We start from the raw sequence: 27,433 nt of genomic DNA, 5'->3' as shown, positions 1-27,433 counted from the left end.
TACATGCTCTACTCTCTGGTCCTCTCTCCTATATCTGCTTCTCCCTCTGCTCTCTCTCCACCTTACCTTCTCCCTTCTAAATTTAACATGCAAATTGCAATTCCTCTCAGTTTTCAAGTTTACCATCTTGATGCTACAGCTTTCTTTTTGCCACCACTTTCCTAAATTCTCTAGTGCTCTGTGAAGCAAAGTCCTGATGGTGAGATTGAAAGTCATTTATAAATTTTGTAGTGGTCTCTGTTCACAAGCAGCTACTGTGGACACTGAGGGCAAGGCGAAGGAAGGTCTTCCTTCTCTGATGGTCAAATCAGCTTCACTACTATCAGTTAATTTTATCGCCAACTAATTTCAAGCACTCCCTCCCAACAAAACAAACTGAGTACTTTGTTATATACTATCCAATCTATCATCCTCTTCCTCTCCTTCTGGGGTGGGATGGGAAGCCAGCCTGCTGTAGGAAATCATTCTCCCAGATGGGCAAAGATGCCGTCCCTGTGCATATATGTTCATGTGTGGGCACCTGGGCAGGCATTCTGGACCACCCCATCTCTCACCCACACCCTTTCCCCTCCTCCCACCAAAAGCCCCACATCCTCTCACCAATCTCCTGACTTACTTTTGAAGCATTTCTCTGTCTGGCTTGTCTATCTCCATACAGGCTGATGTAAATATGTGATTTTTATATGTATTTATCAATGTTTGGTTCAGTTTGTATTTTTTGTGGGTACAGTCCTATGTGTTCGAGCATGCGGAATACACACATGCTGACACCTGCACCTATGTGGGCTTAGTTCCAGATGACGCGACAGGAATATAATGGCAATTGAACATTTGTACATAAATACAACATACACATGATACCTGGGGGGAGGGGGAATGTCTGTGGGTTTACTTACCAACAGGGTTTTATTTTGCATAGGTAAAGGGAGTTGCACTGCACTAACAATAAATTAGCTTATTTATGGGTCACTGTCAGTGATTCCCTTACAAATCACATTACCTAAATATTTCTATCTGTGGTCTGACATGCCACGTGGTCTGAGTTGATAATACCAGTACTGAGCCATGCTCTCTACAGGTAATATATGAAAGAAAATAACTGCATGGTTGAAAATATGCTAAGGAGCTTAAAGAAAGCAATTACAAAACCTTTTAAGGGGCTTCCCTGGTGGTGCAGTGGTTGAGAGTCCGCCTGCCGATGCAGGGGACACGGGTTCGTGCCCCAGTCCGGGAAGATCCCACATGCCGCGGAGAGGCTGGGCCCGTGAGCCATGGCCGCTGACCCTGCGCGTCCGGAGCCTGTGCTCCGCAATGGGAGAGACCAAAACAGTGAGAGGTCCGCGTACCGTAAAAAAAAAAAAAAAAACCAATAACAAAACCTCTTAAAAATCTAGTTAGAAATAACATGTACAATGTTGTATTTACAGTTTCAAACTGACTCAGTAATCTACTTTTAAGTCATTACCTACCATTCCTTTTACAATAACAAATCCAAAACTTTTATTTTACTGAAGTAATGGGTTAATCTTTTCTTTCATGTTCTCAAATATATACAAAGTCGTTCAAAATATCACCTCTGTTAAATGATAATATTTGTTCTATGAGGAGGATGCTAGAACAATATTTGGAGAACAAAAAACTAAACCCATAAAGGATTTATTTATAATCTCTTCCACTCAGTGGAAATTTATCTTCTCCTGATTTTGTCTATTACATGTATTAAGTATTTTGAATGGGGAAAACACCTCAAAGAGGACATTCATGCGGGTCCTAGCTCACAGTTGATGATCTGACTAAATGATCTCAAATAACTAAAGAGGTGTGGAGAAGCATTTCCTGGAGTTGCCATGCACCGACAGGAATAGACTCAAGCGGGACCCATCACCTTCCCCAACACGCAGGGGTGGCGTCAAAGGTCAGGCCAGACTGGGCTTCGTCAGTGACGCCAAGAGGGGCAGGAAACGCGGCGCGCTGGCCGCGCCCCCGCCCTCCGCTGGGAGCCCCTGATTGGGTCCCCCGCAATCTGCCCTCTGCAGCCCGCTCCCCTCCGGGGAGGCGAGCCCAGCCGAGAGCCGGCTGCCCAGCCCCTGACCAAGATTTTAAACGGGCAAGTTTTGTTCCGGAGACCCCCATGACTTTAGCTTCGCTGCCAGGAGGAGAGCCGACCTGCGATTTGGGAGTTTGAGGAGCTGGTCTTGAACTTGGTGAGTTTTGCTTTAAGCTCTCTTTGAAATTAAGTTGGGATTGAAGGTGGGGCGGGGTGAGTCTCTCCCCACCGTCCCACTGCATTCTTAAAACGAACCGCTGTCGCGAAGCTGTATGCTGCAGATTAGAGTTTCCTTCTTTTGTCACTGAGGCCCCCAGAAGCTCGAGGCGTAAGTGGTGTGACAAGAGATCTTTTAAAGTCTAGCCTGCCCTTAGCCCTCTTGCTCTGAAAAGGAAAATAAGGTGCTCAGAGAACTGCAACTCAGTCAAAACTTATCTCCCGCAGATGAGTAAACCTTTGCATGTTCTGAACGAATGGATCGCCTAACAAATTCTACCTCCTAATGCAAACTGTACGGAGACCAGTTGTTTCATATGGAATTAATATACGTGATCAATCGTACCATTTTAAAAAATGCTCTGCATCCCACCGCATCCTAGCAGGGGCCCAGGCCCCTGGTGGGTGGAAATGTAGTCTTCTCTTCCGGATCACTAAATGTGGTAAGTTCTAGCCCGCTCGGCGGGGATAAATCTCAACTCCCCGCCTGGTTTGTTCTTTGTGAGGGGAGACTGACTCCCTCGGTCCGCAGCGGAGGGCTCCGGACCGCCCGGCCTCCGCCCCGCCCCTGCCCGGCCTGGCCGCCTTGCCGCGCCGCGCCTCTCCGCAGGAGCAATTCCCGGGCTGCAGGACCGGAGACTCGGAGTCTGTTCCGCCTCCTCGGCGAGGTCTCCAGGGCCGAGAGGGGAAGAGAGTCGCGAGGAGGTGAAGGCACGCGCGTTCGCACGGTGGCTCAGGTTGGAATGCGCGCTGGGGCCGGGGAGGCACGGCTGAAGCAGACACTGGTCCGGAGCGCGCCCGGCCCGGCGTCGGGAAGCTGGGGCCGCCCTACCCGCCGCGGGTCAGGGCTGCCCGCAGCCAGAGAGCGCGGTGGGGAAGGAGGCGCGTTCCCTCTCCGAAGCGCCTTTGTTTGCTCGGGCCTGCGGGCGGGCGTTTGGCGACCGTGACCCTGGGCAGAGCCTCCGCCCAAGTGCAGCAGGTAGGCTGGGGGGCCCGGAGCTCCGGCGGGGTGAAGTGTCCCGGGGCCGGGCGGGGTCCCCTTTCCTCGGAGCTCGCGCGAGGCGGCCGCTTCGCCGCGATGCCGAAACCGGCCGGAGCCGGGAGGAGAACACCGAGCCCTGCGGGCCTCCGTTCCGGCTGGTGGCCCCCAACCTTGCAGCCACACCTAGGCTGCAGGGGTGAATTCGGGTAGAAATCCTGTGTCGTGTTGGGAGTTGGGAAACCGCCAGACTAGGGAAGCTTTCGGTGAGTTACTGGCTGGGGAAATGGAGACAAGGAAGTAGGCAGGCGGGGAAACTGGAAAAAGAGACCTCTTTCTAAGTGGGGAGGTCTTTGCCGCGCTTTCCTTTGACTCTGCTGAATTTTATTTTGCATCCTGAAGTGACAGAGTCAATTGCTTACTCAGATACCACTTACGTAGGTCCAGAGTAGGAACTTTTCATCCGACTCTGACTACACACCTTATATTTTTCTTTCCCAGTGTTGGTTTTCATAGTTTATGGGTCATGTTAAAGGGACACCAAAGTTGTAATCGCTCCGTGGCTGGTGGTGGCTTGGAGCTAATATTTAGGGTAATTCTCTGATGCAAGTACATCCATTAGAACTGGATTTGTTCCTCTGTGCCTTTATTTTGGGAAACTTTGCCTGGTCCCTATGGGGGAAGGGAGAAGGGTGTGAGAAGCTGAAACTGACCCAGAAAAGGATGATTGAAGGTAGTTTTATTCAGTGGTGGCGCTGAAAAGATCCCATCCTGAACTTTCTGAAAGGGGGATTGGTGATTAGCACCTGAGGTTTTAACTTTCTCAAAAGAAACTTATGGTAGATTTTATATCCTGTGACAGGGTGGGGGAGAGGGGGGAGCTGCTTTTTGGAGTCATCTCTTTTTTTTAAAGAAGATAAATTCAATACCTGAAATGTTTCCATTAAATACTTAAAATGATTCTCCCCTTTCCCTTTCCTTCTCTCTCTCCCATCCCCTCTCCCACTGGGAAACACTCTCCTTGAGTGTTTACTGAGCACCCTCTGAGGAAGAGGGTGACTCAGTCTGACTAATCTCAGCCCTCCAGGTGCTCACCGTGACACCTGAAGATGGGAATGAGTGTTGTGACAGGGAGAGTTCAAGCTGAAGCTCAGAGAGGCTGTTTCTGAGGAAGTGAGAAATGAGGGATGTTTAGGACGCATAGATGATATTGCACACACATGCTTTGACCACACACACATACACACACCCATGCACAAACACAAACCATCAGAAGGTGGAGAAGAGTTTTCAACATAAAGTGCAGGCTTTAGCAAGGAAAAATGTCACATTATATTTCATTAAAATAGAGATCAAATTTCCCTTTTATAAAAGACTGATTCAAATGAGATTGTAAGAAAAGGAAATAACTTTCAAATTCTCAAATATAGAACAGCTTGAATAATAACTCATGGGTTTTGAAATGGGTCATCTTTTAAAATGGGTCACTTTGGCTAGAATCATTGTACTCGGTGACTTTCAAATAGTCAAGGTAGAGTTCTTTCTGAGGACCAACTGCACTAGAGTCTACATAACCGAACATGGGATGTGGTAGAAAGAAACTGGGAAAAATTCAGAAGGAAATGATTTCTTCTCAAAGTAACAAAATGTATCCTGTCTTTTTGGAATGTTATATATACTCAACTGAATAAATCTTAGCTTTGCATTTTATGGCACATTATACCTTTTTGGGAATATTTCCATAGCCATTATTTTATTCCATTGTGGAATAATCTTGTGAGGAGATGTATACATTGTATCTATGTTCCAGAAATGGAGGAACAGCAAATTATTACAAGAGCCCTGCTATTAGATATAGAATCTCTGCCAGCAAAGATTTAGCCAGAACAGTGTAAATCTAGAATATTTTTCTTACAGTTTGCATATATAAAAGAGATATAAGAATTCATATTTAAAGATAAGCAACTTGATCAGGTGAGATGTAAACTTTGAATAAACAAAAGTGATTTGTTTTTGCATTTTAATGCTAGAAATTCAGAGGCTGGCTTTGACCAGTAACTTATTTATCTTCCATAGTGAACGTTTTAACACTAGAAGCCAGTTTTGTTTTTTTTTTCTAACAGAAAGGAATGTTCTACCAAGTCTGCAGGCAATAAGCCCCCTAAATTCCAAGTTCAGAGCACTATTACCCAGCCTAAGATTCCCTGAAATTTCATTATTTTGTCTCTTTTATTCCTTTTCTACAACTCTTTTGACAACGTTTTGGTTGTGCTCTAAGCAAAGTAAGTTAAAAAGATGACTCCACTCAGGTTTCCCTCTCCGTAATTTACAGGGCCTTACTTTTGGCTGTGTCATTTGAAATGTATTTTTAAGTGCTTGTGGGAACAATATTGTTCTTTCCTGTAAAGCATAATGGAAGACCATGTTCAGTCAATTAGGAACGATACCTCTGTTCTCAGTCACAACAGTATTTGAGATGTATTAGTGGCCCTTAGCAATCAGATCAGTATTTCAAAAAACTCGTATTTAATAAATATTTTTGAGAAGAATATTAAGAGTATAGCTCATCACTTTGAAAGGAAAATAACCCATAAAGAATATCGGCCATCTGTTAACTAAACCATCATGGTAAAGATGCATCAACAATTTCTAGAGAAAGGAAATTAGCATACATCAAACCCCTGATCTGGACCACATTCTGTCAATAAATCTTCTCAAATGATCCTCAGAAAACACTGTTGGTACAAGGTTTAGAGACAAATCAAGCTCATGTGATTAGTAAATGGATGCAGCAGAATATAAATTACTTTTGTTCACATTCTAAAACTCTTGATTCTTCTACTCTCTTGACCCCATCAGGTCCAGATTCAAGGTTGCACCGGAACATTTTCTTACTCTGTTAGGGGATCTACACTGGAAACATCTCTGAAGCCCTCTCAGCATCCTGTCTGTGGACTACTACACAGTACGTGATAAATTAATATTTGTTGAATGAATTAAATGTAGGTATTACCTACTTTCAGGGCTGTGCAGCATAATGCCTGGGATAGGGCAGGTGCTTAAATGGTAGTTAACTTATAATAAATGTTGATCAGCTGAGACAGAAATGTGTTATAAATATCTCTTATGTTTTAGACCTTCATTTTTTATACTCTGAACCCACAATCAAATGTGTCCAGAATGGGACATTTGAACTGTCATTGGACAACAAGCTAATGTGCATAGCTTATATAACAGGTTCATACCAGGTTATATTGTCACCCTATTTTGAAATCACTATTTTTCATATCATAATTTGACCTCAGCTGTGTACGACTCCTCTCCTTTTATCTCATCCAATACTTATTCATTGAATACTTGCTTAAAACATCCTCTCTGAGTCCTATACGTTTTACTCTCTTCTCCTTCCCTCCTTCTTTTTTCTTTACCCCCTCCTACCACTTTGAATCTCCACCCTTAAATTCCCCAATCTTCCTTGTGCAGGAAAGACTGTATGTACCCAAAGGACCCAGACTTACAGGGTCACTTTTGCCCATTGTCTAGTGCTACTGAGATCAAGAAAAGGAAGGAGGGAAACTTGAGATGGAAGGTTAGGAAAAGGGTATGTTACAAAGAAAATAAGAACAAGTTCTGGCGAAGTGCAGGTGGTAGCAAAACATAGATGACTCCAAACTTCAGAGAGTGAAGCAAATCTTTTGCCTTGGGTTGCTTCTCTTGGTTCTGTCCTACCTGCTTCCCTGTCCTCCCATCCTTCTGGGAGCTCCAGGAAGAGCAGCTGTGCCAGTGCCAGAAAAGGCAGGTGAGGAGCTCAGGGACAGGGCTGTAACTGATCAGGTGCTTCTGAGCTGCCACAGGGTCTGCAATCTATGGAGGTTACATGGTTAATCCCATGTCTCGGTGCCTCAGTTTCTTCTTCTGCAAAATGGGGAGATAATTTCTCCCTTATAGGTTGTTGTGAGACTTAAAGAGTTTCTATATATGTAAAGCATTCTGAACAGAGCCTGGTGCACAGTAAACACACCAAGTTAGTAACTGTTGCTAGACTGGGCATAAGGAGAAGTTTATTCCTTAAGTAGGCAAGAACAAAACTGTTAAGAATTGTATTTAAAGAGCAAGCAGCCCTGTCAACCCAAACAAATATGCCTCAAGAATGAATACAGAAGGCCAAGCTTAGAAAAGCAAGTGCTTGACCTTTCTGAGACCCTCTTTATATTTCAGCATTTTTGTTTGTTTCAAATTCTGTATAATCAAACTGGTTACTGGGAAATTTCAGCAACTTTTAATATAATTCCTCTGAAATATAATATATTCTATAATCCCTCTGTCACCAGTTTCCTTAGTGCTTATCTTTACTTAGAGCCTGTCTTTACTTGTTTGGTCATTTTGTATTTCCCTGTCTTTATTTTTCCTATAACCAGCAAACAGAAATCGACACCCATGTTTAACTTATAAAGAAACATATAACTTAGTTTACATAAGTGGGGAGCAATACATTTTATAACCAGCTTTTCCCACTGTCCCATATCCATGCTTGCAGAGTTGAAATTTAAAGTCTTTGGACTAACACTGGATCAAGAACTAACTCTAAAAATGTATTCTTTGTGGAGGGATAACAATTCCAAATGGCTTGTAATCTTTGCCCATGGCTTGAGCTAAAGTTTCATAGCTAGTCACAGCCATAAAACACCTAAAGACAGCTGTTGAGTGGAATTTGTCCTTTTTTACAGCCTTATATTGGAAATTTGATTAAAGAATAAAATATAATTGAGAGAATATCTAATTTTTCCCACTTAAAATGTGAGCTGTAAATTCACATTTCAGGTTGCTTCCTTCCTTCTTGAGCAAATAGAAGGGGAAATAGTGCTAAACAGTAACCAGTTGTGTTTCTCAGCACCAATTACTACAACTAATTTACTAAGAAAAAAATCTATGAAGATCAAATTATAGCCTTTCCAGTAAATTCAGGGCTTTTTATTCCTGATTTCTTTAACATGGCAGTTTGGCTCCTGAGGATTGATTCTAGCTATATTTAATAGGGAATAGATGATCAGAACAAGCCAGCAAAAAAAATACTTGGAATGTAGAACAAAATGCAACATAAAGATGGGAGACAAAATGTTATCTTCCTTTCCTTTGAGTTATGCCTGGAAAGGAACCAAAAATTGTGTCTCACATGGGACTTTAAGTCATGAAAGCTTAAGCATAAAAGTATCAAGTATTGAGGCTTTTAAAAAAAATCTGTGACTTACTGGAGGAGCATCATTAGTCTGTAGTCAGTCATACTTTTATCACTTTAATATTTTGTGCCCCAAACGACTGCCTCACTTGCCTCTCCCTTGCCCTCCCCTGACAGTGGTCAGTGTGCTTTACAGAGGGAACGGAGACGGCTGGCCAGCCTGGGGAATTCCCGGAGAGGAAGCACATGTGGGATGAGATGAGAATGTGTGTGATGTCTTTTCCTTTCTCTATGAGGCAGGAGGGGAAGTCATCAGCTAAGAGGAGGAGGACAGGCCTTGGGAGAGGGGGAATGATGTAGCATGGCTGGTGAAGAGGCTGGGAGAGGGAGAAGGTCCAGGACAAGTGGAGGACGGCCACACAGCCTTGAGTACTCTGCCCACAGCTGGATATCGCCACTTGTGGTGGTGCTGTCTGCCTGGTGCGTTATGTTTCTCCAGCAGCCCGCAGGTGTTGTAGAGAAGACAGGAATGACCCAAGGTCTGGGGTTGCTGGGGTGGAAGGCCAGGAATCAGGGAGAGGAGGGCAAAGGTGCCAGGTGATCCTGCATCTGAGACAGGGAGGCAGGTAGAAGAAAGGTCAGGAGATGGCTGGCTGGACCCGGGGTGTTAGGGGGCAGGCGGGGGGCGCAGAGGTTTCCAGATGAATATTTAGAGGTTGTGGCTGAAGAGGGAGTGGACTGGAATTTGAAATTTCAGAAGAAATGCAGTTCTAAGTGAAGCCACATAAATGACTTTCTTGCTGGTAAGTTGTCTTGAGTGTGTGGGAAGTAACGTGAACAAAATGGCACCTACACCATAAAACAAGGGTTCCTTAGGCTTCCGAGTGTTGTACGTCTACTGGGTAAGACGTAGAAATGTAGTTTCCCCAAGATTGGACGTTGTTCATATATCACAATGATGGCCAGAAACGGTGGTCAAGAAACAAAGGAGTAGACACAAAAATATATGCATTTTTGAATTCAAACCCACTGGTTTCTCTAGTTAACATTACTCAGCCTTCAGGTCTAGATTCAGTGCCGCTTGTCCTCCTGGAAGATGCCTTCCCTAACTCCACCCAACCCCACCTTGAGAGCCCCCTGCGCTCCCAGCACAGCTCTCACTGTTTGCTCCACGTCTGTCTTCCCACTCGAGCGCCAGGACTAGCCTTTACGTCCTGCCTTCCGACTGTCTCCATCTTCATTTTCTTTGTTACCCCATCTTAATTTTCTGACGCACCAGCCCTTTAAGCTAGCTCCTGTTTTTTCTTACTCCTCCCCCTTCTCCTTCCCCAGAGTTTACTGTTCCAGGCCTCTGCTCAGCTCCCCCGCTGGAGAGCTCACCCATGTTCATAGCCTCCATCGTCTTTACATGCAGGGTGCCCACCGGACCTTCAGTCCTGTCTGCCTCCAGGCTCAGATTACCTACTGGACTTCTCTACCTGCTGTCTCTCCAACATCTCAGTCAGTGCAGCCTAAAGCCAAACATGTCCCCTCCTCACTCCTAACTCAGGAGACAGTCAGTGTTCCCTCTTTTGTCAGGAATGCTTGAAACTAGGTTTCTCTCCTCTCCTTTACTCCTTTCCTTGTCACTCATCACGTACCACTGGGGTTTTGTTTTTCTTGAGAGGGTCTTCTTTATTCCTTCCTTCCCTCCCCACTTCTACCATCCTAGACTAGACCCTCCTTTCCTCATTCTGCTTCAGTACGAGGCCCTGATATAACCAGTGTCCGATCTCCAGGCATCCTGCATCCATCCTGCGTACCACTGCCAGATTTTTGCATAAAGTTTAATAAATATTGACAAGGGAGTTATCACTAAAAACAAAAAGGGAAACTTCTGGGACTTGCTGCCCTGGGCACTCACTGGCTTCTCTGCCTTATTTTCAAGGTTCTCCATAAGTACACCCCAACCTCCTGCTTTCAAACACATGCCTGTTTCTCAAGGATTTGCCCTATTTTGTTTCTTTCCTTTCTTGCCTGAAACAGACTGCTTGTCCTTCTGCAGCCACCTAAATCCTGTTCATCCTCAGGCCCTTCTGATCCAACTGTCACTGATCTCTACTCCTGGGGACACTCCTGGAGTTGGTATGACCCAGATTAGTGCCAACACACTGTCTGTACCTTACTGTGACATCCCTGTTGCTGTCTGGGGGAACTGTGTTTTCACATGGGCACCATGAGTCTTGTCTCAACTAGATTATAGGTGCTTTCAGAGCAGAGGCCAGAAAATACGACTTCATGACTCCCACTGTGCCTGGGATGTTTCCATAGCAAATACTCACACACTTATAGGATTAATTGAAACACTGGACACTGAGGTTGTTTAACTTGAACTTAAAATGCCGACCTCATCATCTTGATTAAAATGTCAAAATTTACAGCAGATTTTGCGTAATATTTTAGGATCACAAAAGTAGACTCAACAAAGAAATGGGTTGACAGCAGGAGTGAAGTAGAAAAAAATCAGGGTTCATTAGTGCCTCTAGATGCACTAATTATTTTTGTTTTTGTTCTTTTTTTTTTTTGCGGTGCGCGGGCCTCTCACCACTGTGGCCTCTCCCGCCGCGGAGCACAGGCTCTGGACGCGCAGGCTCTGGACGCGCAGGCTCAGCGGCCATGGCTCACGGGCCCAGCCACTCCGCGGCACGTGGGATCCTCCCGGACCGGGGCACGAACCCGCGTCCCCTGCATCGGCAGACGGACTCCCAACCACCGCGCCACCAGGAAGCCCTGTTTTTGTTCTTTTTAATCAGAGAAGTTTAAAGAGCTCTCTTGTGAAGAAATATTCTTGAGTGGCTGAGGGGCACAGCTCCCAGACTGAAAAGTATTTGGGGTGGGGTCTGCTACCTTCTTTTCTGATGTTCCTACTCAACTTCTGTTCTTATTCTTCTGACTACTTCTATCAGGAAAGAGAATACTAAGAATATCTGTTCCTTCTCAATCCAGATAGAAGCAAACCCAAGTTATATTCCAAATATTTGCATATTTTCCTCTAACCAGCTCTTCGTCCTGTTCTCTCAGCAGGCTCTGAAGTCCTCTGTAATTTTTATATCCCCTCCGTAACAATACTTTGATCCTTTGCCCCCAGCTTGCAGATTAAGTCACCACAGCAGAGTGCAGTGAGGGGTGCCCGAGGTTATACAATAAATCTGGCCCCAAACCGGGTAGCCTTGGTTCCAACCTGTTGATTGGTCACCCAGCCGCACTGCAGGCACAAAGGAAGCTGCACCCACAGCATTCTGTTGTGGATGGTTGCTGAGTTCACAATCATTATTGGGATCGCTTTGTTTCCTGTTAGGACTAGCATTTTCTTTCTCCAGGTCAGGGAGGCCTGTGGGCTTCTCTATAGCCCCCAACCCAGCACTTTGAATACAGAAGCTAGAGGATGTGCTTTAGAGAAGCTTTATGGCTGTGTGAACCAGAGGGTGGGCCTTGATTGCCTGTGTGTGGTCTCCATCAGCAAAGCCAGGGCTGGGGCAATGTTATTTAGTTGTAACAAATGAATTTAGACCATGGAGGTGTTTTTGCTTTTGGTTGGAAAAGTCCGGGCTAGTGACTAAGTTCACTTTGGAGGAGTTGGGGTGTTCTTTTGCTATAAGAGAAGCTGGGTCCTCTAAAAGAGCCGTTTACCATTCCTAGGTCTTCCCCTCATCACATCAACACTATCAGGGAGACTTGGTTATGACTGACGTAAACAGTGGCTCCAACAATTCAAGCAGCTGCGGGTGGAGAAACCGTGTCTTAGAACTTCACACACTGTGCTGAGCCTAAAGAAGTAGCATGGGTTGTTGGCTTTGTGACAAGTTCTTTTTCATTTTTAAGAAAACAGTTGTGACTCTTAGAGGCCAACTGGGAACAATTGAAGAAATGTAGGAAAATGAGGTAAATACATACATGGTGGGGTAGGGAGGGGACAAAACCAATGTTATGGGCTGGCTGCTTGGCTGTAGTAGCAATGTTAGCAGCAACATTCCACCCGGGTGAGTAATAGACCCCATTCATGGGAGAGAGATTAGGGCCTCTGTGAGCGCAGTGTGCGAGTGGGTGCTGGCGGAGTTGGGCTGGTGGGCTGATTGTCTAGCAAGAAGCTCCGGGTTGTAAACAACTGTGAATAGGTGCAAAGCAAGCTGCCCTTGGAACATACTACTGAGTGCAGCTGCTCAGAAATGGGAAGCTAGTTTTGCCTGTGGTTCCAAGGGTTACTCTCCTCTTTGTTTCCTTCCCAGAATCTCTTGGAATAGAAACAGCAGATTAGTTTCAATTGAGAATTTTCTTAGAATTCTTAAACACTTATGCTGTCTTAAAATCTGCTGTTAGGGATTCCCTGTTACTTCGCATTAAGCCTCCAGTTCCTTCAGTATGTATCGTGGAAGAAGTAGAAGGGGGTTTTGGCCTTCAGAGATGGACCTTATCTAAGTGAGCACTGTTAAGACGGAGAGGAAGTGCCCCACTCCCCCCAAGCCAGTGAAAGTGATTGTGCAAAGTGTGGGCAGATGCCGTCATCAGAAATGGATGCTTCCTGCTGTCCTTCACCCTACCCTACAGCGTTCGGTCCACCATGACCAGCCAAACTAAGGGGGAAATTACCAACGTTGATCTGGCCCTTAGAATAGTATACCTCACCTTTTTTGACAGTAAAGCACAATAAAAATGCATTTTACTTTACAACCCTAAAGGTATATACACACAACACTTAAAGTTTCACAAAACAATACTTACACTTACTACTTTCAATGCACTCTTCCATTCTCTATTCTGTTCTTCCTTTTTCTTTTCTTTCTTTTTTTTTTTTTTTTTAAAGCTGTTTGTGGCTTCCTAAGTGGTGCTAGCAGTTTAAAATCTCTACCCTTGGGGATAAGATGCCTGTGCTGATTATCTCTAGACAAAGTCTCACTGAGGCTCGGTTCTAATCTCCTGTCCTCCTTGGACTTTTCGCATGCTTGGCTTTTGCAGTTATCACCCTCATGTGGAGTAATCCTGGGGGGATGTGAAAGGCCTGAAGTCAAGAAGGAATTCCCACAGCCCAGGTTAGGCCGGTACTGCCTGGTGCTCTCAGTATGTGCAACTGGTTTTTTATCAGGGGCAAAGGGTAGGGGACTTGAAGATGAGGTCTTTTGGCACAAAAGCAAAGCCCTTGCCCCGGGGCTTGTGATGTGGGCTCAGCTACTCCGCCAGCCTGGACATCCTGGAATCTGCGTTGTCCTTTCCCTGTCAGTCTGTTGAAAGCCCAGGAGACTGATGTGTCAAGCCCGAGGGGAGAGCCTGCTTCTCCAGGCAAAAGGTTGCATCTTAACTGTGGTAAGCACTGGGGACAGAATCCTCGAGGAAGGGTGGTGCTGTCTCCTAGTGGTAGGAGGAAAGGGAGGACACGTGGCAGGCAGTGGTGGCAGGGGCCTCATCTGAGGTGGTACCTGGCTGGGCATCCTGACCCCAGTTCTTCCCAAGTGACCAGCTGCTTGAGTGACAGGTGGCTCCACCCCCAGCATGGTTCTTTGCACCAGCGTTCAGAGAACACCTACTAGGTATCAGGCACTGACATGGATGCTGAGGTAGGGTATCTACAAGGTATCTATCTCGTGCCTTGGGTCAGAGTTCACAGTGTAATTGGGCGGAGGCAGTTAAGTAAAAAATCTCAGTACAAGAAGATGGATGTAAGAAGGTGTTGTGGCTGCAATAGCCAGGAAGGACATGGAAGCAACCTAACTGTCCATCAATAGATGAGTGGATAAAGGAGATGTTGTACATATATACAATGGAATATTACTCAGCCATAAAAAAGGATGAAATAATGCCGTTTGCAGCAACATGGACGGACCTAGAGATTGTCATCCTGGTGAAGTAAGTCAGACAAAGGAAGACAAATATCATATAATATCACTTACATGTGGAATCTAACAAAATGGTACAAATGAACTTACTTACAAAACAGAAATGGAGTCACAGATGCAGAAAACAAACTTATGGTTAGCAGGGGGGAAAGGGGGGGGAGGGATAAATTGGGAGATTGGGATTGACATATGCACACTACTATATATAAAATGCATAACTAATAAGAACCCTCTGTATAGCACAGGGAACTCTTACTCAATACTCTGTAATGGCCTATATGGGAAAAGAATCTAAAAGAGTGGATATATGTGTATGTATAACTGACTCATTGCTGTACAGCAGAAACTAACATAACATTGTAAATCAACTATACTCCAATAACATTTTTTTGAAAAAAAAGAGAAAAAAAGGTGTTATGGCAGTACAGGTAAGAGCAGGGGGCCCAATTCAGACTTCCCAGAGGCGGATGCCTGTAGAATTTAGTTAGGACTAGTAGACTTCCTTTAGCAAGGGGAGTGGGGCTAACAGGCCACAGGACTGCTGGTGCAAAGGCTGGTGTGTGTGAAATAGCAAGGGTGTCTGAGCTTTCAGCCAATAATTTGGTATTGTCAACTAGTGGAGAGCATCTGAAGGGGTTTCAAGAGCTCAGGTAGTCTCATGGTTAGATCTGAGTTTTAGAAAGGTCACTCTGTGGGGAGGATGGGTTGGCCAGAGATCTTTCAGTCAGCTGTACTGGTCTGGCTGAGAAGTGAAGATGACATGAAAGGGTGAAGAGAGGTTTAGAAGAAGCAATTCACAGATTAAATAATTAGATACAGAAGAGGAAGGAAAGGAGGACTTTCAGATTTCTGGCACAGACACATGAAGTGTAGTCAGACACAAAGAAAAAATGGAAACAGATTTTAGGGGAGAAGACAGTAGAAATGGCATTTGAGTACCCCCATGTGCAGGTAATTATTATCTATCTACCTTCCTCTATCTATACCTCTATGTATGTTCCCATTTAATCTTCCGATTTAAGACTTCAAATTAAGCAGTGTTATTAGAATTTTTTAGATTTCTGGGTTAGATGCATGATAAAGTACAATATACAGTAAGTGGCTGAGCCAGCACTGGTGTTCAAATTGCCTGACTACAAAGACAGTGCTTGTTGGTTATAATCCTGTGGCTTCCCAGTTTTGAACATGTTAAATTTGAGGTGCCTGTGGAGTTTCCAAATGGAAAAGTACAGAAAGAAGATGACTGTACAGAAAGGTCACTTTGGTTAGAGAGAGTTTGGACTATGCTTTTGAGAAGCATATCTCAACTCCTTGATTATGAACCTTGATTTGAAAAAAAAAAAATCTTACTCCTATTCCTGCCTTGTCTGGGGCAAGCTTTAATGGATTTTTACTATTAGGAACTTCCTTTTCATTCAGTATTGTTCCCTGAACTATATAGCTGCTGTCATCCTGACTATATTCCAAGTCAATAGATTCATCGATACACCCATTTGAGAAATTTTAACTTTATAAGATGATAGACATACTGGATGCTTTTTTTTTTTTTTTTTAAGGTTGACAAGAGAAAAGGGTCTCTATATTCTGAATGAGAAGATGGTAGAGAGTGGTTCTTTCCCTTTCCCTGGATTCCCCTGAAAAAATAAACAGCTGTATGCCTCCACGCAACACCAGCTGCCCCATCACCTTTTGTCCAGATCAGTCAGGTTACATATTGTTTTTAAGGAATTAAGAGTAGTCTGTTTCTTTTTGGTAACTCAGTAACCTATTCACTTGTCATTTTTTCTCTTCCTAAATCTAATAGGTTGCACTTAACTTTCACAAAAAGGAGTACACAGAATAGCTGCGTAAGGCCAATCCCGAACTTAATGAAGGATGTCAGAGTGGGAGCATTCTGATGTGCCAGTGTCCTCATTCTGCAGTGTGTTCCGTTTTCTCCCCTTTCCGAAAAAAATGGTATTAAAATATTTTGTGAAATAAGAAGCTCCTTTTACATTTTTAATGACCAACATGCACATCTGTTCTAAAGAATACAAAGTCCTATGGTCTTGAAGAAGGAAGCACCCATTTAAAACTGACCCTGAATAAAAACAGACCTGAATGGACGTCAGAATGTTTGTTAGTGGCAGGAGAGTAAAAAAATGGCAATTTATTCAGTTATTTGCCACTTGTTTTGTACTAAGCCTCATGTTCTTCTGGATATCGATCGATAACCACATCGTGAGCCACATGAAGTCCTACTCTTACAGATACCTCATAAATAGCTACGACTTTGTGAATGATAGCTTGTCTCTTAAGCGCAGCGAGGATGGGGCTTCTCGCTACCAGTACTTGATAAACCACGAGGAGAAGTGTCAAACACAAGACGTCCTGCTCTTACTGTTTGTAAAGACTGCTCCTGAAAACTACAATCGCCGTTCTGCCATTAGGAAAACATGGGGCAATGAGAAGTATGTTCGCTCTGAACTTAACGCCAACATTAAAACTCTGTTTGTCTTAGGAACACCTTCTGACCCACTGACAAGAGAAAGACTTCAGAGAAGACTGGTTTGGGAAGATCAGATGTACAATGATATAATTCAGCAAGCTTTTGCTGATTCTTTCTACAATCTTACTCTTAAATTTCTTCTGCAGTTCAGTTGGGCAAATAGCTTTTGTCCACATGCCAAATTCCTTATGACTGCTGACGATGACATATTTATTCACATGCCAAATCTTATTGAATACCTTCAGAGTTTAGAACGAATGGGTGTTCAAGACTTTTGGATTGGTCGTGTTCATCGTGGTGCCCCTCCCGTCAGAGACAAAAGCAGCAAATACTATGTCTCCTATGAAATGTACCAGTGGCCGGCTTACCCTGACTATACTGCAGGAGCCGCCTACGTGATCTCTGGTGATGTAGCCGCCAAAGTCTATGAGGCATCACAGACACTTAACTCTAGTCTTTACATAGACGATGTGTTCATGGGCCTCTGTGCCAATAAAATAGGGATAGTACCACAATACCATGTGTTTTTCTCCGGGGAAGGTAAAACTCCTTATCATCCCTGCATCTATGAAAAAATGATGACATCTCATGGGCATGTAGAAGACCTTCAGGACCTTTGGAAGGATGCCACAGACCCAAAAGTAAAAATGATTTCAAAAGGTTTCTTTGGTCAATTATACTGCAGAATAATTAAGATAGTCCTCCTTTGCAAACTGACCTATGTGGATACGTATCCGTGTAGGGCTGCCTTTGCCTAATAGTACTTGAATGTTGTATGTTTTCACTGTCACTGAGCCAGACGTGGATGAAAAAACCTTTAAATGTTTGTCTATACCATAAGTGAAATGAATATGAAGAACAAAGAAATATTTTGAAAGCCCTGTCTATCAGAATGTTTCTTTGATTCTAGAAGCCCTTCAATATAACTTATCTACTTCATTGCCTAAATTCATATCAAGGAATTTATATTTAGACAAGGTTTATGAAAACAAAACTAAAGGGAATTTCAAGTTCACAGTACCACGTGTATATTAGAGGTGTAGAGAAGTTATTAAGGTGCCTAGGTGTTAGAATAACTGCTTTTGGAAAATACCAAGTAAGTGTATAGTACAACATTTCAAAGAAATGGATATATTGTTAGACCGGGTATACAAGTTTATTTTGATTAAAGAGCACTTGATGGAGTTGGTGGAGGCAGGAGAGGATTGGCCTAGAAGAAAGTACATGAATCTGGTAAAAGAAAGTTTCCTCTTCTTCAGAGGAGATTTAGGAAAAGGTACACAATTTCTTTATAAACTGTCAAATCACTTACTGTCACATCCATGTAGCTATTTTACCTGGATAGTGTTGGAGTCATTTTAAATATATTCATATCTTTTTTCAAAGTTTAATGTGAAATTTGAGAAGTCATTAGTTCTGCCCTAACTAGTACTTTATTATGGTTCTTTTTGATTATTAGAAAATGACACAAAACATGGACAGTGTCTTACTCACGGGGTCCTTCTCTAGAGAGAAATCATTGTTAATTCAAATAAGCTGATTTTAATTTAATGAATTTTTCAACTGGTTTTTAAATATTCAATATGGGTCTGTTTTTAAGGCAGCTATTTGAATGTAAGTTTACATAGAGGAATATAATAATGAAGAAGAATTCAAAAGGAAAGATAGAACATTAAAAGCCTCTTTTCTCCATAATTTATAAAATAAAAGTTTTAGTGTCTAAATTGTATTGATTACTAAAATTAGCCTACCCCTCTCCAACAGGGTCTTATAAACCACAGTACTTTGTTCTGAGTTCAGCTTTTAAAATTGAGAGTATTAAACATCAAATCGAAGCTGTAGTATTTTAAAAAAATCTACTCTTTCATCACAACAACTGTCAGAGGTTATCTTCAACTTATAAATATTTCCAACTTCAAAGTAGAATGAAAGTGATAGAAAAGTCACTAGAATGAGATTTAAAGCATTTGTAGGTTTCTTGTAATCAAAGAGATGTGGCTGAGATCCAATAGCGCGTTACATTTATTTTACAGAGCAGGATAAAAATGTGGCTATGATGCAAACAACCTCCCCTCGCTACAGAAAGAACTAGGTGATGTCTGTTGTTAGGGGGATTATATGAAAGCCAAAATAGTGACTTCAGCAAAAGCCATCGAACTGATTATAAACCCTTTGTCTGCAGAGGCTCCTGTTAGGGAAAACTAAGATGTATCACTTAGTAAGATGTCTGAAACATGCAAAAAAACTAAAAAAGAATTCTCAGTATACACAACTGGATGATGATATGTATAATTTGTTGCAGGTAGCTTCTCAATGTTTACAGAATTTTTTTGTTAATTTTTTTCTATTTTGAAAATTGAAGCTTGTTTACATTGATTGCTCAGATAATTTAAAATTTTTAACTCATGTCAAAACATTCTAGTTTTTAGTTACTTTCAGAGTAGGTTCAGGGTTTTTAGATCATTACAGTTTTAATTTTCTGACCAATTTAAAAAACTGTAGAGAACAAAAGCGTATTTTGACAAAGCAGGTTTATAATTAATTCTTATTAGTTGATTCTTTAATAACCATTTGCCTTTTGGCCATATATATGCCCTGTGTATCTATACTTGTAACTGTTTAAATTTGCCATTGGTTGAAAACATCAGTGTCTCTCTGGCCATCAAAATGATCTTGTTTACAGCAATACTTTTGTGAAACAGTTATTTATTTGTGAAAGAGCTCCCCTCAATTGTGTTCATCTTTTTATTTTTGCTTAAAATAGAATGAAACAGTTAAATATGAAGGAAATATGAAGGCACTTCCTTTTTTTAATAAGAAGGAAATTGCTAGACTCTTCCTTCATCAGATTTAAAGTACTGAGAAGATTAATTGTAAATAAAGGATTCCAACCTTTTAAAAAGGAAGGAAAAAACTTTTTGGTGCTCCAGTGCAAGGCTGTCTTTTAAAAATCATCAATAAAGGGAAAATAAACTCTTAGCCTAGATGGTCAATTGACAGTTATACACAGTGTTATTGCTAAAAACTTTTTACCTCTTGGTTGGTTTGCGTCTTTTTTCCATATTATTAATTTTATACCAAAATGTTAAATATTTATATTATTTGAATTTTGCTTATATGGCAAAATAGAGGGTTTTTAAAAATAAATCTATGATTTCCAATAAACAACTTGAAAATTGTCAACAGATGTGTATTTTCGCAAAGGTTTTTAAACTCCTGTGTGAACACCATTTGTTTATATAATCAACTAGTTCTGTTTAATGTCAGAGAGGTCTGTAGTACATGATCGTAATCCTATTTCCTGTTCAGACTTGCTGCTGTGCCCATGATAGAGGATTATTGTGTCCTCTGCATTGTGGAGCCATCTAAAATGCTTATTTTGTTTGTTGAAAGATTTATGCTGGAATGTCTAGGTGGGGGAATTCTTCTTTCCTAATAGATTGTTCAGGAAAAGATGAAATAAGAACCTATCTATAGCCATAGTGCCTTAAGACACCATTTGAAAGGTCATATTTTCCTCTTATTTGATATCATTAGCTATTCAACAGTTGATTCGCATTTAGCCCTAGTCTCTTAATGTTATGAATATTCTTAGGCCTGCTCTGCAGCGTTTGGTGTTTCAGTATATCTGTACATAGTATGTGCTCATCTGCTTTTCACCTGATTCTGGCTTGATTCTTAGCATAGTACATGGTGTGATTCAATCTATATATTTTTTAAAACTTGGAAGCATCTGAATTATTTGGTTGTAGTAGAACTTTTACTTGCAAGGCATGGCTGGGGTGTTTGTAGTTGGGACTAAAATGATGATGACTCAGAAGAGTTAAGTTGACCTATTTTGGGGACTTTAATTGAATACCATAGCTACAGTGAGAATCAGACAGGGTTACTCATTCTTCTGTAATAATGAGAGAAATGTTAGGTGTCTCCTTGACTCCGCTTTCCCTGCAGTGACTGCATTCTGCAGTTGGACTAGCCTCAGTCGCAGCTTTCATTATGATGTTCCTTTGCTCCAGACCTCAAAGGCTCCTTACTGCCCCAGCATCAAATCTAATCTCTTCTACCTGGTTTTCAAGGCCTTATCTAATCTTCTTTTCCTCCTTCATTCCCTGTAGCTTTATTTTTCCCACTGCCGCTATTACCCATTACAGATCTCATTCATGAGATCTTACCTTGCATAAATTGGTTTCCCTTGCTAGGAACACTGTTTCTCCTGAAACTGTTGAAATCTTGGATTTACAACCCTACCCTTGCTCCTCCATTAAGCATCTCCTCCCCTCCCTCTAAAATATATATTTAATCAAATATTTTATTGTGCTACCTAGGAATCATTTCATGTGTTTTTTCCTAGTTAAAATATAAGTTATGAAGGGTAGGGACTATGCACAGTGCTATCACATAGTGCTTAGAATCATTATTTTTCCCAAATATAATAAAGTAATGTTATTCTGGCAAGCCATCCAAAAATGAAAAGAGATTAATTATTCAGGACCCTTAATGGACACTATGTGGTGTAACATTTTACCTGCACTACTTAAAAGCTTATAATTTATTCAACAAAATCTGAATGCTTACTATGTGCCAAGCATATTGTACCTATCAACTCTAGCCCAACAAATCTGTATTAGTTATACATAAAAACTCAAATCTGGGCTTCCCTGGTGGCGCAGTGGTTGAGAGTCTGCCTGCCGATGCAGGGGACACAGGTTCGTGCCCCGGCCCGGGGGGATCCTACGTGCCGCGGAGCGGCTGGGCCTGTGAGCTATGGCCGCTGAGCCTGCGCGTCCAGAGTCTGTGCTCCACAACGGGAGAGGCCACAGCAGTGAGAGGCCCGCGTACCGCAAAAAAAAAAAAAAACACCTCAAATCTATAAAATCAGAAATGAATAAGGGAATATAGATTAAACTGTTGCAGCAAAGATGGTGATCTTGTAGTATTTATTCAAAGCTGGCGGTAGAACTAAAACAGTAGTCTTATAGATTCTCCTGTCTCCTTAATCCACTGGCTAATTTTGCCTTTTCTCAAAGTTCTTTTGCAAGAATCTTAGATATTTTTGTTTCATTAAATGCTGTAACTTCTCCCATTTGCATTTCTCATTAGAAGTATGATTTAATCATTTCCTGTAAATTAATACAATAATTCATCAACTAACATAAAGGATTCATTATAAGAATTATAAAATTACAATTATAGAAGTAAGTATGGTTGTAGTAATAGAAAAGTCCCCAATGATATACTGTCACTTAAGGAAAACAACAGAATACATTGCCAGGTGGTGCTTTTCAGACATAACCCAAGTAAATACACTTTCAGATATGCTGAATTGGGCCATTTACTGTAACTCAAAGGTATATTCAACCAGTAAGAGCCCACATGTTTCCTTGAGTACACCTTAAAGTGAAAGACTAGGAAGTAATCTAATTAAACTAATACTGGCTTTAATCAAGGGGAAAATTCCTAAAGATGTTTGTTCATTCATTCTACAGGCATTTTTTTGGAGGTCTGCTAACAGCTAAACATGATAGACCCTTGGGATAAATGCAGCTCATAAATGAATAAGTCAAATGGTGTGGGTAAAACAATGTGACAAAGGGTAGAATAGAAGTAATGATGGGGATTCTGAGTACAAGGAAAATTTTTTAAAAAATGAATTTCCTCTCATGCTTTTGGTCTTAACTGCCATAATTTAGGCTTTCTGATCTGCAGAGCCTTCACATGCATGCAAACACCTTGCTGTAGGCCAAAAATAGCATTACATTTGTATAAACTGTGTTTATGGGGAACCTATATCCTTTAAATGCTTTAAAACCAATAATTCAATCAATATTAGCAATAGATTTTCATTTACTATTTTCTTGATAATACACTGTTTTTAAAAACTGAGTATCTTGGGAAGCCTGGTTTATGAGATGCCATTTTCAGCTCTTGCTTGTTGCTTTTATGAGATTCATGAGTTTTGTTCTCCTGTACACAATGAAGGTTAGTATAAAGAATAAATATGTGATTTTATCTAGGAAAGGTAAGTGATGAGATTTAAAACAGAGCATACCCTACCCTCCTCCCCCATTACCCCCACCCCTCTAAAGGGTTAAAATGACTTCTACAAAGAGATGTGCAATCTTACCTGCTGGGGGAGAGATTTTTGGAACTGTCAAGCTGCTCTGGCTCAGGGTTCTCCCCATCATGACTGCTTTCAAGTATTTCTTCATTCTGAAGTGAAAGAAATTTTGGTAAGATCATCTATTTGTTTGGGGAAGGAGGGCTCTTACCTATATTTTTCTATTCCTAAATGTCTTTGTTTTGTTGTTGTTTTTAATTTTCTAGATAAGTAACATATTCAGTTTCTCATCTTTCTCTTTCTTTCCTGGGTTATCCCCAACCACTCTGTGGATCTTTTACAGTTTCCCCTTGAGGCTTCCTTCAGGAACATCAAAAACTCATTCACAAAAGCAGGTATCCTTTTTCCTTAAATGAAGGGACTATTAACATTGTATTCTTCCCCCTTCCCTGCTGATTCACAAAAATGATTCAGAGTTTGCTACAAGGGACAGCAAAGGGATCATTTGATTCAATGTTTTTTTTTTGTTTTTTTGGGTTTTTTTTTTCTGGGTAAGAAATCAATGTCTGGAGAAGTTGTGGCCTGCCCAAGCCCAGAGAGAGAGCTAGACAGAGAGGAGATAAGTCCAGGGTCCACTTTCTCAGGCTGGTAATCACAAGTCCGTTGAATCACACTGCCTTCTTAGGCCAGTGCACAGTGGTCACCAGTGCTGGCTTAAAGCCAGCTGGTGGTCGGAAGCCCTGCTCCACTGTGTGCCACCGCTGAGACCTTGGGGGTGTGTGTGTGTGGGAAATCTGGGAGGGGCCAAAAGGAGGGAGGAGACGCCAGCCCTACTCTGTCCTGCCAACCTCCCAGAAACCCTCATGCTGGGACCCATCTTGGCTGAGAGATGCATGTGCCACCAGGAAAGACCCTGGGTCAGACCAAATATGGGCCAAGCAAGATGACTGGCCAGAGACAACCTGGAAAGCTAACCCCATTACCATAAAACCTAAGACTGCAAGCCGTGTGGCAGAGCAGTTCTCCTGGGTTCCCTTACCCTACTGCTCTCCGCCCAGGTGCCCTTTCCCAATAAAGTCTTTTTTTTTTTTTTTCAACATCTTTATTGGAGTATAATTGCTTTACAATGGTGTGTTAGTTTCTGCTGTATAACAAAGTGAATCAACTATACATATACATATATCCCCATATCTCCTCCCTCTTGTGTCTCCCTCCCACCCTCCCCATCCCACCCCTCTAGGTGGTCACAAAGCACCAAGCTGATCTCCCTGTGCTATGCGGCTGCTTCCCACTAGCTATCTATTTTACATTTGGTAGTGTATATATGTCCATACTAATAAAGTCTTTTCCTTTGTCAGTTAAGTGTGTCTCCTTGGACAATTCATTTCCGAGTGTTAGACAACAGCCCACTCTTGGGCCCTGGAAGGGGACCCCCTTCTGTAACAGCATTATCTGCCGCATAGGGTTGCAGATCTTTTTCAGAACACTGGGCGGACTTCCCTGGAAGTCCAGTGGTTAAGACTCTGCGCTTCCAATGCAGGGGGCGCGGGTTTGATCCCTGGTCAGGGAACTAAGATCCAACATGCCAGACAACGCGGCAAAAAATTAAAAAAAAAAAAAAAAAAGAATAACACTAAGCATTTAATTCTCAAAAAGAGACAAGACTCCCACTCAATTTACTTTCAAGAAAATATCATTTTAACCGGGAAGTGAATTTGTATATCATATTGATAGCAACGGGAGTATTATAAGGGTATTAACCAATAATGAACAAGTAGATAATTAGCCAGCATTTGAATTCTTCCTGCTTGCTAGGTTCTGTTTAAATGAGTTATTTTACATTCTCACAAAAGGGAGTATAGATTTAGAAAGGGCCCTCTTGCAAAAGTATTATTAAGGGAAATTTAATGAATAAACATAAAGATTCCTTGTAGATTAGAGCTAAAAGTTGGACGATGAGCTTTTCCCAGATTCAGATGAACAGATAGGAAGAACCTTGCAAAACAGGTGAGAGTTACAGGCTGCTGAGTTAGTTGTAGACAATGCAAGAGAGTCCTCTCCCTGGATTAACAGAGAGCAGTCAAGGTAAGGCTGTTTTATTATCCACAATGCAGACCACAGAGACAGCAGTTTAAAAGTGTTCAGTGTATGAAAGAAAACCATGGATTTTCTATATTTTCATAGATGTCTTCCCAAATCTGGTATCATATTCAGAAAGCCGGCTAACAAATAAAGGAGGATTTGGGATACTAGTTTGTTAATTTAGCTCTAAAATACATGAGCAATCTTACATTCAGGTTCATATTTTTTCTTTTAAAATAGGATATCATTTCAATAAGAATCTAAATTTTTAGTTCCCTCTCTTAACTATATTTGACCAGAGATTAGAATATATTTTTCATTTCAGTCAATATACAGAAATAAATACCAGTCCCTGGATTCAAACCAAACTAGGTATTTTCACTACACTACCAAAGCTCTTTATTCACATTTTCATGTAATGTTGAACTAATTACTATAGCAGTTAATGTTACACTGCATCCCTTTCTAGTTCCTCCTCTGTGATGTTACTGTGCCAGAAACACTCACTGGACTTTGAGCTCCAGCCTTATTCATCTTTGAATCCACAACATGCAATACCGTCAGAAAGAGTAACCACCATTACTAACAAAACTCCCTCTCACTGTAAAACTTGCTTATGCTTGTGAAATGAATTGTGCTCTTTCCAACTCTATTGACCTATTGTTAGTATGGTGGATCGTAGAGTCTCTTATTTCCTGACAACCTAGTATAGTGATGGAAAAATACACTTAAGGTGCAGGTATGGGCTTTATCATTTTATGCAGAATGATAACGTCCCTCTAATTTATAGACTTTGATAACGTCCCTCTACTTTATAGACTTTGTCATGCATGAGATGACCTCATGGGCTTGCTGAAATGCTTAGGCATGGACTTGGTCATGTCAACCCATATTCTTGTGGCCACATGTCAGACAGTTGGTGTCAGGGTGGAGGGAGAGTCCTCTGTCAATCAAGTTTGATGGAATACAACACCCATGGTTTTGAGAATGTATGGGAAGGATCCACAGCAGATCTGGGGACTGTTTTAATAAGAGCCGGCAGTTAACTGCACTGTATACCAGTGTTTTGCTAAGGTTTAGATGGATTAGTTCTGGTGCAGTGGCTTTAAAGACTGACCACAACCCACAGGAAAAACGTTTACATAATAATACTTATACACATATACTGTGATTTATAATAAATATATATTTGGTCTTCATGCTGTTTCTGGCACAGAGCTCCTAAAACCCTTTAAATTTCTTGTGATAGAGTGTCTTGATATTTATAACAAACCCCTTTCAACCACACTTGAGTTTATGTTAATGAGGTAACTATTAGGAAGCACCTACAGCCAGCCAGTGTCTCAGAAGCACAGGTGACAACCTGGGTTTGCAGATGGTCTCTGAAGGGGCATGGGAGCAGTCTTATAAGGCTGAGCCCTCAATGTTTGGCATCTGATGCTATCTCCAAGTAGACAGTACAGAATTAATTGTTTGTTGGTGTTGGGGAAAAAATATACAGCAGATGTACGTATAACTGAAAAATGTTTGTGTGATTTTGTGATGGGATACATTCTATTTTTAAATTCTATCCCATTCCCTTCTGTTTATTTTATTTTTTTAAAACGCTGGTGAACCCACCAAACTGAGTTCACTATCACCATTGTGACCTGTAATTTGAAAACCTCTTAAAGAGTGAAAAGAACGCAAACTGAGGTGTGACAGGTAAATCTGGGTGGGAATCCCTGGCTTCCGTTTTTTTTTTTTTTTTTTTTTTTTTGTGGTATGCGGGCCTCTCACTGTTGTGGCCTCTCCCGTTGCGGAGCACAGGCTCCGGATGCGCAGGCTCAGCGGCCATGGCTCATGGGCCCAGCCGCTCCGCGCAGCATATGGGATCCTCCCGGACCAGGGCACGAACCTGTGTCCCCTGCATCGGCAGGCGGACTCTCAACCACTGCACCACCAGGGAAGTCCCCTGGCTTACTTTTAAAGAAGTGGCCTTGGGTAGCACCCTAGTTCTCTGTCAGTAAAATAGGGGTATTACATCTACATCAGAAGGTTTTTGTGGTAATTAGAGATAATGTATTAAAATGCTTAGCACAAAGAAAAGAATAAATGACATTTATGGTTGGCTCTTTAATATCTACTGTGTGGGGATTAAAATAGGTAATTATGGAAAGCACTCAACATGCTGACCTTCAGTAATTGCTGGATAGTTGCTACTGGACCCCATATTTCTCACTAGCTGGGAGATGTTGGCTGTCACTTAATCTCCCCGGGCAACCATTTCCTTCTGTGTAAAATGAGGGAGATGTTTCATTTGGCTATGAAACATTTCTCTGCTTATAATATAAAATGCCAACGTAAGTGCTATTGCTTCCAATTTTGAGATGAAAGCTCAATTGTAGCCAGAGTACTTTTGGGAAAATTTTAAATTAAGCTCCTGAAAGTTCTAGGAGGAAGAGAGCATATTCAAATAAATGCCTGCTTTTTTCAAATATTGGTCCTTTGATTCAAATAATGGACTGAGAAAGCTGACCG

General features: G+C 41.8%; 2 protein-coding genes across 3 annotated transcripts in view; one reads left to right on the top strand and one right to left on the bottom strand.

Moving 5' to 3' along the window:
* Positions 1-27,433, bottom strand: part of MCF2L2 (MCF.2 cell line derived transforming sequence-like 2) — a 194,542-nt gene that overhangs the window by 61,051 nt on the left and 106,058 nt on the right. Inside the window, exon 14 of the mRNA XM_029214819.1 lies at positions 22,898-22,983. Coding sequence (XP_029070652.1) covers positions 22,898-22,983 — 86 coding nt within the window. The remainder of the gene's footprint in view (positions 1-22,897; positions 22,984-27,433) is intronic.
* On the top strand, positions 5,214-17,767 carry B3GNT5 (UDP-GlcNAc:betaGal beta-1,3-N-acetylglucosaminyltransferase 5). 2 transcript variants are annotated; one of them, XM_029214820.1, is made up of 2 exons: positions 5,214-6,207; positions 16,090-17,767. In XM_029214820.1, the coding sequence occupies exon 2, from the start codon at positions 16,386-16,388 to the stop codon at positions 17,529-17,531; it is 1,146 nt and encodes a 381-aa protein (XP_029070653.1). In that variant the 5' UTR covers positions 5,214-6,207; positions 16,090-16,385; the 3' UTR covers positions 17,532-17,767. The 2 variants fall into 2 exon arrangements, with proteins under 2 accessions (XP_029070653.1, XP_029070654.1); XM_029214821.1 differs by lacking the exon at positions 5,214-6,207 and adding an exon at positions 11,792-13,755.

The sequence above is a fragment of the Monodon monoceros genome, unplaced genomic scaffold (assembly GCF_005190385.1).
Source record: "Monodon monoceros isolate NGI ecotype Baffin Bay Population unplaced genomic scaffold, NGI_Narwhal_1 Super_Scaffold_11, whole genome shotgun sequence".
In the NCBI taxonomy this organism is placed as follows: domain Eukaryota; kingdom Metazoa; phylum Chordata; class Mammalia; order Artiodactyla; family Monodontidae; genus Monodon; species Monodon monoceros.
The sequence above is the reverse complement of the archived record's forward strand: the minus strand, read 5'-3'. Positions and strand labels throughout refer to the sequence as shown.